At 36.0% G+C, this 15,615-nt stretch overlaps 1 protein-coding gene across 1 annotated transcript; it reads right to left on the bottom strand.

Annotated features, from left to right (window-relative positions):
* Positions 1 to 2,881: 2,881 nt before the first annotated feature.
* On the bottom strand, positions 2,882 to 4,822 carry LOC149708780 (gamma-aminobutyric acid receptor subunit delta-like). Its single transcript, XM_089863863.1, has 6 exons — positions 4,780 to 4,822; positions 4,653 to 4,720; positions 4,350 to 4,588; positions 4,202 to 4,284; positions 3,198 to 3,664; positions 2,882 to 3,139 (listed from the first exon to the last, which is right to left on the bottom strand). Exons 1-6 carry the CDS (start codon positions 4,820 to 4,822, stop codon positions 2,882 to 2,884), a joined length of 1,158 nt encoding a protein of 385 aa, XP_089719989.1.
* Positions 4,823 to 15,615: the final 10,793 nt, after the last annotated feature.

Below are 15,615 nucleotides of genomic sequence, written 5' to 3'. Positions count from 1 at the left end.
ATAAGAAAATGGTGCACTGGAACACGACCAGACTTTTTCCCCGGGACGTTGGATGAGTATCTGTAGACTGAGGAGCGTCAATAGCCCAAAAATTACGTCAAAGTCCTTTTGGGGGGGGGGGAGGAATGGGAAAGCATCATGTTTTTGCTTACTGGCGATAGGTGGCGCTATTTAACGAAATCGGTTTGTTTTCCCATGATCCATTATATTCATAGCACTAAGATCGGACCTGAATTAGAGACGATAACAGAAACTTGGTGCACCCAACAAATCTTTGAAGACGTTTTTGGCCTATTGACGCTAAATAGTAAATACTCTGATGATCCAAGTACGCCACTAAATCCGGCCTCGTCCATCTGTTATCGGGCGCCGTTACGTCTCAATATCCAACTTTGTCGGTAATTGTAAATTATTTACACGAGTGACACAGTTTAGCAAATAAAAATAATTATCAAAATGACTGATTAAATTTGTGCTTCCATTTTGCCGTTATGTAGAAAGTTTTTGGAAGAGCTATTACTGCCTCTCCGAGTGACGTATGGCGCGGAGAGGTCGTGTTACGACCATGTCTCTGTGTGTGTCTGTCACCACGTTTGCATTTGTAAAATTAGAGCAAACTTGTTCGCAATTTCTGGACCTCGTTGGCAGAAAGCAATATTAGCTTCATCGGTAAAGGTTATGAGAAACGTCTAGCCTCCCAATGTCAGGGCTTCCACCGAAGGTTCACGCAAATGCAGGTTTTCTTATCATTTACCCTGAATCAATCGCCTTATATAGCATGAATTTCTGAAAACGGTTAAAGAGGCATACGCTAGAATTCAAACGTTAACAATAATAATGGTTAAAAGGATATTAGGAATAGCGTTTCTTAATACGGCTTAACTAGAATTAGGGTAAATTACTGACGGTTAAAATAAACAACATCGATTATATTTAATTATTTAAGAAAAACTTTTCTACTCGGAGAGGTTTATTTTGGTTTACCAACTTGTAATTAAACTACTTCATTTAGATTAAAACTACACCAGCCGCGGCTCAAACTTCATATTTCCTATTAAAACTAAAATTAATTTTTATTATCATCGAAATACAAAGATTTGGGGTAATATAGTGAATATTCGGCATGGATAAAAACTACACTAAACATGGCAATTAACGTTAATAATTTATTGAAACTCATTTTATAAGCTAAATTAAACTCTGCCAAATCACAATCCAACATAAATGTCACGTGAAATTTGACCAAAATCCAAAAATACACAATTTTTTATAAAAATTTAAATAACTTTAAATTAAACTCCTCGATTGATATTAATTAAAATTAATGAATTAAGCATTATTCAAAGCTATATTCACAACAAGGTTGAAGCGTAAACACTATCATCTCGTTATACCTTAATGACATTCTTCGACTGCCAGTATTGCTGTTAAAGCAAGTCTCGGCTGTGGTTTAGTATAAACAAATGCCTGTAGATGTAGGGTGAAGTTAACTGGCCCACTAAGCTTAGCAAAGCCTTGTTTTAGCTCCGCCCTCATTGATGAGTTCTGATTGGCTCCAGCCTTTGGCAAGGTAAAATTTGGGTGTAGAATATCGCGATCTAGTTGCGGTTATGAAACATGTTCTATTACAGAAACTAAAAGTATTAATATTATATGTGTTTTTAACTTTCGGCTCACTCTTGACAGTTAATGTCTCTTCTAGTGGACACGAAAAATCACACTAAAATTTTAATTCATCGCATCTCTAGAAAGGGATGGATAGGTCTTCTAATAGAAATCGTACTTGTGCTTCTGAAGCATGCCCCTTCTCCCCGAATAAAATAATTTCGAAACTTCTTTACATTTTATTACTATACGTCGTTTACCAGGCAAATTCCAAGGGGGCTGCCATTGCGTCTTAGTAGTTTTTGAAACCGCCATCTAGCGTCGAAGTAAAGCGTAAAATTCGGTATTTTTGTCTCTTTAAACGTCGGTGCTTAAAGCCATCTAGCGTTCAAAAGCAGGAAGTTCAAAACCATCGTCTCAAATCCTTTGGCCTGGTGAATCCGGTGATTTGAACATATTTTTTAATTCTCATTGGTAATTAGTATGTTTTGAAAAATAAAAGTGGCAAGTTGGGGTAGAACATGTTCCGTTCTTGGCTGTAAAAGTAGTGATAGGGATTTAAGGGAGTGGAGATCGCGCGTTTGCAAACTTCATTCGGGGCCTGACAAAGGGTTAACTCTGTGTCATAAAGATTGTTGTTGTCCGCGGCCATTTTTAAAATACGGAATAAAATCAAAGTACAGAATTCGCTCACTAGATGGCGCTTATCAAAAACTACTAACATTTAAGAAGTGGGAGGTAACCTCGTACATCGCGTATATGTATACGGGATTTACGAGAGGTATTTCTGTGGGCGCTGCCATAACCTGTCGGCGGCCTTTAGTTAGTGGCTGACATTCCCTGTCGTCGAACGCGCTCCGTAGCCTTGGCAGAACAACACTCCGAAAAGGGGGCGGTAACCTCGTAAGTCCCGTATTGCCTCAGTATAATTTATTTTCGATTCACGTAACAATGTATTTAAAGAAGGCATCGGCTTGCGGGTAAATATTTTTTGAAATACGTCAGGCATCACGTGACGCCAAGACACAAAGACTCCTCATTGAGTGGGACTGGACATCTAGTCTTTCTTTTTTGCGAGATTGTAGTGCCAATTCCCTGAAGAGGTAATTTTCGAAATAAAACGAACTAAGCTTCTTTTTAACACGCCTCTCCGCGTTCACGTGCCTCTGACGTATTTCAAACAATTTTTACCCAACCGTTGATCCCTCTTTACAGTCCCTTTAATGACGCCAATAATCTGAATTGATGACGCGTGAGGGTAAATATGGTTTAACGATTACGGATAGGCTAAGTTGTAGTAAACGCACCAGTAAGTGGTGCCCAAACAGAAACCCACAACAGGGAAAAGTACTCTGGATATTCGATCCAAGATATTGTCCGCGATCCTTATTGAGTTTACTTTCTTGATCTTCCTGACGCGCACGGATGAGAATCTTCTAACACTTAGCGGTCTTCTTTTCCTCTTCACAAATTCGGTCCAAGCAACGTTTGGATTAGTCGACTCGTCCACTTTTTTCTTATCAGTATTAGAAGACTAGAGGGGGAAAAATAGAAATTCATTAGTGAGAAGCGCCTTTGACACTTATGCGTACTTGTAATTTCCTAGTGAATGAGTTTGCGAGGGTAAATTCAATAAGAGACATGAACACCATGACGAGACAACCTAACAACCAAACATCCAGAGCGGTCATGTAGTCTAATACCGGAAGTGAACTTCGAGCTTGAACAATTTGGGTTGACAGTGTCAGAATGGCTGTGACACCCAAGGTGACTCTTCCAGGAACCGCGTCAATGTCGAGCCAGAAACTGACCATTGAGAGACAGACCACGAGCGACGATGGAATATAAGTATTAAAAAGACTGGCGCTTATAGAGCGCTCGAATAAATAGTTTGCATGGAGAAATTCCTTTAGAAGTCCCAAAGATTCATATCGATAGGAACTTTTTGTATTGAGAAGTGGTGTTATGGCGAAATTTAACGGAGTCTCGTCCATTCCTTGAGATAAATTGTATATATCACGCAACCATTCTAAAGTTACTTGGTCATTAAGAGTATTATCTATATTTAAAATATACGGTTAGCCATGAAATTCATCTCCGCGCATCAAGTATAGTTAAAACCAGGAATGTATGGAGGGGTTGGAATGGCTAAAGTCAAATCCTAATCGGCGTGAAATGATCTTGGAAACAACTGGGGTGGCTTCATTTACGCTAGTGACGTCATAGCCTGACGTAAAAATCGTATTTACCACTTAAATTATTTTCATTCATTCATTGGCTGCCAAAAAAACTTGTTTGCTATAATTCTCCACCCTCTACCCCAGGTCCTCATCTGCCTAGGCTGAGAGAATCGAATATGAACGCGAACGGCGGCGAATCAGCGCATTTAACTTTAAAATATCTAAAAGGTCACTTCTGCCATGCCTTTTTTAACGAGTCATGACATTTTTCGCCTTCGGTAGACAGCTAAACAGACGTAGGGGGAGGAGCTACACTTGTCATAAAAAAGGACTCGCCTTATGTTTCCACCATCAAGGGTACAACGAGAGCCCCCTTAGCCAATCCAGCCCCTCCATACATTCCTGTTAAAACTTACATAAACCTATATCAAGTGAACAGTTTTGAGAATCCATGGGATAAAAGTCAAATTTCATAGGGCAAGCCACTACAACTCTATACCTACAGTTGAGAAATTCCTGTAAATTAACTCTCAACATAGTGGGTTTAAGACATATGGAATTCACCTGCTTTTGTAAATGATGACGCCAGACGGCATTCCGAGTTTGTAGAACGAATTAACCGTTGGGTGGCGATAGAGTTCTACGGATTTAGCGTTAGATAGAATAATGTCCGGTTTCCAAATGCAATCAACTAATTGTTGAGGTATTAAGTACACTCTCTTCGTTTCTTCCAGCTGGCTTGCATTGAGAAGCACTAAAGTGTCTCTCCAAAAAAGCCACAAATCTATCTGCATTCCAAACTCCTGCATTAAAATATTGCGATTAATATCCCTTCAATTTTCAACGTATCCCAAAATCTATTCTAACCATTCTTTCTTCGGATATGTCGTATATGGCATTAACCTTTAAACTAACATTCAAATCAATTGGATGGTCTGTGGTATAATTAAACTTAGATGAATTCCTTATGGACTATTTTAAACAGTTCACATACCGGGCAAGGTATAATTTAAATTGTAAACGCAGGTATCAGGCATAAGTACTTTCCAGTCAAGATTTTTCGCGGCGAGATTAAATAGGTCATGAGATCTTAAATAACAATGTGTAAACTGCATGTTGTAAGCAATAAAACTTAAGTGTCAATGTGTGGTACTTACGCAAAATGCAAGGATATTACAATGAACACCAAGAACCGACGAACCATAATTATATGGAAAATTTCACCTGGTAGACTGGTACAGAAACACAAATTTCTAAGGAATTCGACAATTCTATAGTAAGAAATACGCGAAAGGAATTAATTTTTAAATTTCTTTTACCTCCTGAATACAGCTATACAACTTCAAATCACGCTTGGTTAGTACTGAAATTCGCAGTAAGATGTGACTTCTAGTTTTCCCAAGCGCATACGTACCTTTTTTGAAAATCAATTTTCACGTGAACTAAGCTCCTTAAAGGGATGGCGAAGTGGAAAATAAAGTGATTTTTATCAATTCTTCTACTAATTATAAGACCAATCTGGATAGTGCAACATCCAAGAAATAGCACAGTATGATTTTAAAACTACCATTAGTTTGAAATTTCATGGACAATTTGAAATAAGTACCTATGACCAATCGCGTTACGCCCTGCCTTTTTATTAACAAAATTCTCCGTGTCGAAAGAAATTTATCACGAGATTTGATAAAATTTGCCCGTGATTTTTTGATAACAAAAAGGCAGGGCGTTATGCGATTGGTCGGAGGGGATTATTTCAAATTATCCATAAAATCTGATCCTCAATTTTAAAATCATTCGGAGATATTTCCTGAATATTTCTTTATGCAGACTGGTCTTATTATTAGTAGAAAAATCGATAAAAAATAGCTTGACTTTCCTTTTCACCCTTCCTTTAAGCACCGCTGCGGGAAAACTAAACTTTCAAATTTTGTTATGCTTGAAATATTTATATAAGTTTTCTCAGTCACGAAAAGGATTTATTTAAACTAAGCTAAAAGGGAAAAGAAAGTTTAATGCCGTTGTACATAATTTCAACCAAACCGCAATGACTTTGGTCAAGAGAGTTGAGCGTTTTTTTTTGTTTAACTCCAGATCAATTTTGGAACATGTACGTACTCATTATGTCCAATGCGGTAAAACTAAGTATGAGAAATTTTGCCCTTCGTATAAACTTTTCAAAGGGTAGACGTTTATAAATACAAGAACAGTATTACAGATTCGTAATTTTATAGCGCTGCCTTTATATCAGTGCTGTAACGTTTTGGTTAACCCACACGTAACCATTAATACACGTACTAAAAATTTCAATGATCTTTATATAGTGCTGAAATTATTACCTTAAGTTATGCCATGGTGAAACCTCGACGCTGACGGGAAATCATTTCTTCACTGAAGGAACATTATACTTTTCCCGGTAAGCTGTATCGTTAGATGAAAGCTCCTCCATGAGTTACCTTTAACGGTCATAAAATGATTACACTCGCAGCTTTAATACACGTACAGAAAGTTTTAGTTTGCAACATAGACTTGTACTTATCACAATTTTTAATTTTCTAAATTACACTTATGCCCAGAAGCGTTTGAAAGATAGAGAATTTGGTAAAACACCTAACTTGAGTAAATTTCTCAGTATTTATTGTATAAAGTTGATTGAGTTCTTTGAATATTCTTGGCCTAGCGTGTGAAGTTTTTTAAAAAGAGTTAGACATTTCCTATTTTATACAAGGCAATATGACAGATTTGTGTGTTTATTAAAGACATAGATACTAGTGTTTCTTCATTAATAGATAAATCACAATTATCTTCCCTTTAAAATCACCACTGAATGAAAAATATCACCTTAACACAACTTCTTTCTTTTCACTCTAAAAGTATGTTCATTAAAATTTGTATAATACATTAGCAATTAACTGTTATGGACAAATCAATCCTCTCATTTTTCAATGGTTATGGTTCGAGCCAAAGAATATATTTATATAATTAATAAACCAAATTTTTAAGGCTGATTATAAGCGTTGTAAACATCATACTCGTCACTGAGGGAGGCTTTACTACACCACTGTGACTTATTTTCGTTGGAACGATTTACTTTAAATTTAATATTAACAATTAATTTATATATATAATAATTAATTTATATATAATAATTAATTTATATATATAATAATTAATTTATATATATAATAATTAATTTATATATATAAAAATTTAAGTTCACTTCAAAGGAACTGCTGTTAAATTAATCGATACAATATACTAGAACACATTATTATTCTTGGTGGTGATTAAACCAGAGACAAAACGAAGGTCAAATACGAAATGGCACCCTGTAACATGCCTTCAATAAAATTGTTATCAATGACACAACAGTTCAATAAAGAGAAGCGAAAATATCCACTTTGCATCTTTTTCAATAGAAAATATTCCGAGATGTAAGCAATGGACGATCGAGGTTTTCGTACAGACAAAATTCTCAAATGAACCGCGGAAATCAATTCATCATTACTATTTATGATACCGGATAACGTAACCAACAAAACAACGGTACTAGATAAAGGTAATACCACGCCAATTGTCCACGAAGCATGATCGAGTGAAGAAGTGCCCAGCAATTTGCAAATTACTGTGAACTCCAAACAGAAGTAAGTCACCCACTCCACTAACCATAATGCAAGGCAAATTTTCATCGAGTCATCAAGGTCATGGACAGTGTTCAACAATCGCGTATGTAAGACGCACAGATCAGTTACATTTTTCTCTACCTTTAGCTTTTCCGCCAGTATTTTTAATTTGATTCCGATACAAGCTATTGAAAGCGCCAATGTAACTTGAAAAAGGTAAGTCAACGAGGTTATAGTGTAGTACAAAGTGCTTGCAATTACAAGTACGCAATAGGCGGGGATGGTACCGGATTTTAAAAACTCACAGTCAAATAAAGTTTCGCGAACGTATCTCATTACCCAATCATAGTCACATAAAAGGGTAAACCTAATTGCTATCAACAATGCGCTTACTGAAAAAATTATTAACGTGATTGCACTGAGACTGCGTGGTAGTTTTATGACATCACCGTCGTTTGAGATGAGGAACATTAGTCTCACGCTTGTTCCAACGATAGATCTTTTTCCAAACAAACACGAGTTGAGCACAAACGTAACAGAACACATTCTAAGTATGTCACCAATTGGTAACAAACAATTTGAAAGGTTTTCCAGGTTTAATTCGAAATGTACCGCGAAAGTAAAAATGTACAGAGAGTACGCGTTAACTACTGTGAAAAGTAACCATTGTCGAATTGAACGGTTCTTCTTTCCGTGGCGGTAAAGACCCAAGATATGCAATATTCTGAATACGATATAAAAAGCAAAGTTTTCAGTTACACATTTTGGAGGTTTGAAATTGTTTTGATTATTTAAATCGCGTTGGTTCTTATTCTTAGTAATTCTAGTTCTGATTTCCGTGAAAATTGACACTAACCGCTTCATTTTTATACTAACTTATCCTGAACGATTTAAAAGCCTTAGTTAGTGGCAGTCTTGTGGGTTAGAACAATGGTAATGTAAATTGTCGAAACACTCAAGAAGATGGTAAAACAAAAGAGCAACGATCAGTGGCGAAAACTGATTTGGTAGAGATGCGCTTTCCACAAGCTTCAAAAGTGGTCTTTAAAGAACTATTGGCATTCTTGTCGATTGCAAGAAAAACAACCTCGCGTGTGAAGTTGTTAACGGAGTAGTATGTCGGCTAAAGCCATGGATATTATAGAGCTTAAGATTTCAGATGGTAAATTTGTCACCCTAACTCACTGTGCTAGGGTTCAAGAGAATTACTTCTTCGATGATTTTTTATAGAATTGCCGAAACCATGGTAATACTATCCGAAATTACTGCACTCGAATTAAGTGGGAATGTATTAAAAATAACGCTTCCAGTTAAATTATTAGTTCAAAAACTGAAAACACTTTCAGCGTATTTTCGCGACATATCGCATTCTACTCCCTGGTTACACCGAACCAATAAAATCTATAAGAAACATAGAAGAAAAACAAGTGTTTAAGATGTTTGAACAAAGAATATTTCACGCATGATCGAACTCGGCTTTCTTTTTTTTTCAAGGCCTAGACATACTAATCAACAAAAGGTCCCAAGATTTTTTTAAAATCCCATTTCTTACGGAATTGAAATTAGGCTATATTAAAAATAAATTGCATTTGTGAATCGCAAGTTTATAGATCTAAAAGTTTACAAACTTTAGGTCTAGGAATAATTGTAAAGTTCTTATTGAGAAAAATATGTAGGTGAAGATGTTTAACCCGTTAAAAATTGAACTTGACTTCAACAACTTTTACTAAATTTGAAACTTTAAATTTCAGCAAATGAGTAATATAACTCAATAATACTTTTAGGAAAACCAAGAAGTTTTAGATATTTAACTTAATGTGGTTCTTCACTTATGAACCGGTTTAAATGGAAACAGGCCTTCCGTTAGGGAAGATGTTGGATCAATAATGAAAGAAAAGTGCATTATCATGTACTCCCACTGCATTAAAAGTAGAAGCGTAAATAAATGATTTCGTTTTTGGTGTATATTTGATTAAAGCAAACTTTGCTATATTTCATTTTCCCACTCGGACTAACTTATACACTGGTTTCTAATCGATGAAACTTGACCTATTTTTTAAGCAAGAATACATATGAGACGTGAGAAATAATGAAAGATACGACATTCTTCACTCTGTTCAATTTTTAAAGAGCTGGTTTTACTGAACCACTACATTCCTAAACATGGGATAGCATTTCTAGTCGTTCTCAAGGCTTACGTTGGAAGTAGCAATTTTCATTAAACCTATTTATGTTAACCGAGCTGAGGCTGACTTTAATGTATAAGGAAGGTTTTTTGATTGAATGTAATTAGGGTTAAGGACCCGGTAGTTTTTAAAACATTATGAAAATGAGGCGTTAGCCCGATTTAAGGTCTCGACAGTTCCATTGCAAAACCTCTTCCAATATTCGATTCCAAGTTCCAAATTACGATTAAAGTTCACTATAGTTAAATTTTCGAAAAATATTCTATTATTTTCATCATTCTACATTTCATTTCATGAGTTTAAAATAATTATATCGCCAATTTCAGGGCGAGAAAATTCTTAATAAGAGTGGGACGTGCGTTATCTTCATACAAGGTGTTCATCACGACCCCAGACATTACCCCAATCCAGAAGTATTCGACCCCGACCGATTCGGTATCTTCCCATTGCGCAGAATTCCGTTAGACCGAATCCCGCCAATGTTTTTAATGAATTTATCCCAACGGCGGGTTTGGGATTTACAATTCAAACGACGCTATTTGTCGAATTAAGCGACCCAAAGATGCTATGTAGTTTAATTTCTATAAATGTCGTTTTTAATTAAAGCGTTTTAAATACATTTTTACTACCTTGGAAATGCCACTATTTGGTTAAGTTAGGTTAGCAATATTTTATAAATCACTTAACAATGTTACGCCTTTTCCAAAACATTGATGGTCTTCATTGACTTCTCAAATAATATGCCTTTTCCAAAAAATTACTGTTAGGTTAGGTTTGGTTAGGAGGACGTCTCTTCCTCTTTGGAGCGGTTATACACTTTAAGTATATTAAAAGGGTTGGCTTAAAGTATTTTCATGATGAACATAACATAAAAGAATAAATAAACATTAGCAATTGGTTTTATTATGTCATATTTTGCTGATTTATTACTATTTTGTTCTTACAATCCTTAGTTTTAAAATAATAATTGAGAAAATGTTTGGATCTAGTGTTCATTTTTCGTAGGCCTTAAATTGTTTTAAGATAATTCTCCGAATTTTATATATTTAAATTCCATCGGGAAAACCCGAAGTGCGAGTTTTGCGGTGCAATGGGAATGTCCCATTGGACCAAATCGTAAATCCGCTAAAGTGCGGGTTTTGCGATCGAATGGGATTGGGTTCGGTTGATTGGGATTCGGCGCAATGCTACTGAAGCGACAGATTCAACCCGGACAACAGTGAAGGAAGAGACCCGCTTCCAGAATAATTGAAAATATTTATGAATTGTATTTCACTTCAATTTATTTTTTTCTAACAAATGACTAAACCTTTAAGAAATAATTCACCACAAATACTCGTCTTTTTGTAGAGCCACGTGTTAAAATGTACAGGTCTTATTAATCGTTTGTTTTCACTTTGGCATATTTAAGAGAGTTCTAAAATCTATAATAGTAATTGCGGAAAAATATATTCGCTAAAATTGTAAATCAACAATAAATTCAAATTTAAACGGTTTGACACAACAATTGAAAATGCTTAATAGTTGATAATAAATGAATTCGATTCGAGCCAGAGTATAAACACAGCTGATCTAAGTGTTGGTCGCTGCAGAATTAGTCTTTCCATCAAACAACAATCATGTCGCTGTGGATATTACTTTTCGCTTTTGAAGTGATTCATAAATTGATGCCATTTATATCGTCTCTGCTTAAAAGGATTCCATTACCTCGAATTTGGGATTCATACCCAAATTACGGTTTCAAGTCAGTCTTTGCCTTTGGTCACGTCAGATATCTAAAACTATTTCCACCAGTTAAAGACATCAGCTCTACAACTTGTGAGTTTCATTTAGTTCAGTTAGAAATTTTACATGAAGAGTAAAAATACTCAGTGAGCTGTGCAACACATAAACGCCTAGTGACGCGATGTGACGTTTTTAAAACATCCCAAGAGTAACTAGACTAATTATGCCTTCTAAAAAGAGGTATGATTTCCTGGTTTTAAAGAAAGAATAGAGTAAAAATACTGCAGTGTGAAAACCCACTTAAGTTATATTGGTTGCGACGTTTTGTTTTCAAGCTTAGGCATTCAAGTAAAAGATGCCTGAATTACAGCTGTACAATTAACCGATGTTGATAGTTATTTCAAATGTTCAAGTTATAGAATTTGAACGTACCGGTGGCCCGTGAAAGACAAATTCATAAGACCTTTTCGTAGCCAATGTTGTACTAAAAATTTATAATTCACCATCAACGCTAAACTCGTTCAACCAATAGATTAGATCAGGGATTAATGTAATATAAGAAGCAGGAATAGAGAACAGGGTATATTGGGCGAGCGTCAAAGTCTCAGGGGTGGGGGCATGAAAGGAGAGGCGGGTCATAGCGAAAGAGGTAAAAAGGAACTACGTATTTTTCGCCGTCCCCATCAGCAACGACATCGAACGTAGTTTAAGTGACCTGATAAGATAATTTAAAATTTTTTATAACGTGTTGAAGGGAGGCACTCTGTACTGGGCTATGAGTCGGACTGAAGTAAAGACTAACCGTTCTCTATTCCTGCTTCTAAAATTACATGGATCCCTTATTATTATAGTTAACCTTTTGCCTTCGCAAGACGAAAGAAAAATGTATTAGTGAAAATTAAGACATCTGAACTCACAATGTGAAACACCTTAGGATATGATTTTGATTTCGGCGAGTGCGGTCGCACCAGTTTTCTGCTCCGCGATTCTAATCTAGTCTTATCTAATCTTATCAAATTGTAGTAGGATCGAGATAAACGGGGATTACCGCCCCCTCCAAAATGGCAGGGAAGAAACAAGTGAATAACAAAAAGCCAGTTAAAACCAACTCAAATTGCTTAGTTTGCAAAAAATCAATTACTACTTCTCAACCGAAAATACCGTGCAAAATGTGCAACGCAAATTCTCATGCTATTTGCCTTGGAGCCTCAACTACTGAAGAAATCGGACTGCTACATAATGGAAGACAAAGTAAATATAAATGTAAGCCTTGTCTAACTAAAAGAGACGATAATTCCCTTGTTGAAATCACTAACTCTGACGACGCTGACGCCGACTCTGAAAGCGAAAGCGAAAATGACCCTGACAAAAGCTTAGACAATGAAGATAGATACACCTCTAACGATCTTATGAGTAGTTTAAACGAATTCTTTAAAACAAACAGCCTATATAGAACTAAAGATAGCATCATGGACAATGTTTTGACCTCTCTCTCGTTATTAGTAGAAACTGTTACGGAACTTCAGAAAGAAGTCAAGGACCTTAAGGCACAAAACGCTCTTATAACAAGACAAAACGTAGATTCTCTTAATAGAAACGCTAATATTCGAAACGTACCATCGCATCTTAGTACAATTAATATACCAATGGGACAAAATTTGGGAAATATTAATCCTTGTGCAAGCAATCCCCGAGAATTTTCTAGTTTAATTAACCAAAACCTTAAACAAATACCGATCAGTTCTAAAAAATTTACAACAAAACCCAAAGACAAACAACCCATACAGACAGGAACAAAAAAATCGGACTCAATCAAATGCATTACTAAACCGAGAAAAGACCCTAGAAAAAGAGCCCTCTTTATATCAAGGTTACCGATCGATACCTCTGCAGAGCAGCTTAAGGAAACAATAGAATTCGAAAACGACTTAAAAACCATAGAATGCATACGTCTGAATACACGGATAAAGGGTCACTACTCCTCATTCTACGTCACCTCTAGTGACGAGGAATTTGACCAGCTAAGCGATCCCGGAAATTTTCCAGAAAATTGTTTAATAACAGAATTTAGAGGCCCCTTACATGAAAATCAGAAATACAAGAGCAACCATCAAGAAGCCCATGTTAGGATTGAAAATATAAGTAACAGTTCTGAAGAAGATCATGCCTAGACAACATAAGCTAGTAAATATATACTACCAGAACACAAGAGGCCTACGTAGTAAAGCGAATACATTCTTTGACAACCTGATAGAAACCGATCTAGATATCATATGCCTAACCGAAACCTGGTTAAACAATAGCCATTGTAGTATCGACTATTTTCCCAACAATTACACCGTGTTCCGCACTGACCGTACGTCACATCTTCGCGGTGGTGGAACTTTAATTGCTATAAAGAACAACTTTAAGGTAGTCCGGAGACCTGACCTCGAATGCCATTTTGAAGCAGTTTGGATTGAAACTCGACTTAACAAATATAAAAACCTCTTGCTGGGCTGCATCTACCTCCCACCACAGACACCCATTACATCTTACGAACTATTGAATATTACCCTTAAGAATAATTTGCTAAAATTTAAGGGCGACATCATTCTGCTAGGAGATTTCAATCTCCCACGTGTAGAGTGGAATCAATGGAGCTTGGAACACTGTAATTGTTATACTAAGAAAAAAGCTCAACATATTTTCGAACTATCAAATCTTAACAATCTTAAACAGATAAACACAATCAAGAACTACAAAAATGACATACTTGATCTCTGCCTCACCAACAATCATAAATGTAGAACAAATATAGTGACAAATCCCTTAGTCCCAATAGATAACTTCCATCCTACTTTCTTAGTGGAATATGAAACAAATGGCCTTAAAGACCAAAATTTAGACGAAAATGTATTTACCAGCCTTAATTACAAAAAAGGAGACTACCTAAGGCTTTACAAAACTATCAAGACAATTAATTGGGACCCCATCAAAACATCTAACGATCTAGAATTTGCAGTACAATTTATAACTGGTAACATACAAAAGGCCATGAACGAATGTATTCCTACATATACCAAACCGAAAAACATACTCAAAAAGAGATACCCTAACTGGTTCTCCCGTGATCTTATCAAGAGTCTAAAAAATAAAATATACTACCACAAAAAATTTAAAAGAACAAAAAACTCCAATGATCTACAGAAATACAAAGATACCAGGCAAACCGTAAAAGATTTATTAAAACGCGATAAGCTAGATTATTCCTCAATAATATGCAGTAGTATAAAAAAGGACCCAAAAACATTCTGGACCTATGTAAATAAAAAATCGAAAGAGCAGAAAAAAAATATCACTCTGAAGAAAGGAGACAAACTCCTAATAAATAACCTTGAAATAGCCACTGAGTTTCGAGAAATTTTCTCCAATATCGCAAATGACACTTCAAACGACCTCGAATTCTCTCCAAAATGCATTCAACGGGAATTTTTCAACACCAAAATAACAGAAGATGAGATTAGAAGTACAATCAAGAAACTAAAACCCAAGTTGTCCTCTGGTGTTGATGGAATTCCCAATATAATTATTAAAGGCTGTAGCGATCTTCTGTCCCCAATACTTGCCAGAGTATATAATCTCTCTTTGGAGCAAGGTCTCTTCCCTTCAGCGTGGAAGGAGGCACTGGTAACACCAATATTTAAAAAAGGGCATCAAGGAGATCCTTCCAATTATCGACCAATTTCTCTACTGAACAGCTTAAGCATGCTTTTTGATATGATTATGAGTGCTAAACTATATTCATGGTTTAAAGTAAATCTTCCGGAAAGCCAACACGGTTTTGTAAAAGGAAGATCCGTTGAGACAAATCTTATAAGCACACTGCAATACATTGCACCCATTGCGGAAAATAGAGGACAGGTTGACATTATATATGTCGACCTATCTAAAGCGTTCGATCGGGTATCCCACAAGATACTTATCCAAAAACTACAACACTATGGATTATCGGGTAAACTGCTTGAGTGGACTAAAAACTACTTAAGTAACCGTAAAAATACCCTCAAAATTAATGGGGAAAAAACAAATGTCACGTACAATGTAACTTGTGGCGTTCCACAAGGGTCATCCCTTGGCCCGCTATTATTTAATATTTATACAGCTGACGCACCCTCGTTTATTAACCACTCTAAAATCCTCCAATTTGCCGATGATACTAAACTTGGGAACTCTGTATCGACGGACTCAGACTGCGAAAAACTTGAAGCCGATCTCATTAATCTTAACAACTGGTGCACCCAAAACAATATTCCCATA

This window comes from Phalangium opilio, unplaced genomic scaffold, assembly GCF_054372755.1.
Source record: "Phalangium opilio isolate 3A_F unplaced genomic scaffold, DU_Popi_V2 ptg000013l_1, whole genome shotgun sequence".
Taxonomy (NCBI): Eukaryota; Metazoa; Arthropoda; class Arachnida; order Opiliones; family Phalangiidae; genus Phalangium; species Phalangium opilio.
Note: the sequence above shows the minus strand (reverse complement) of the source record. Positions and strands in the feature narration are given on the sequence as shown.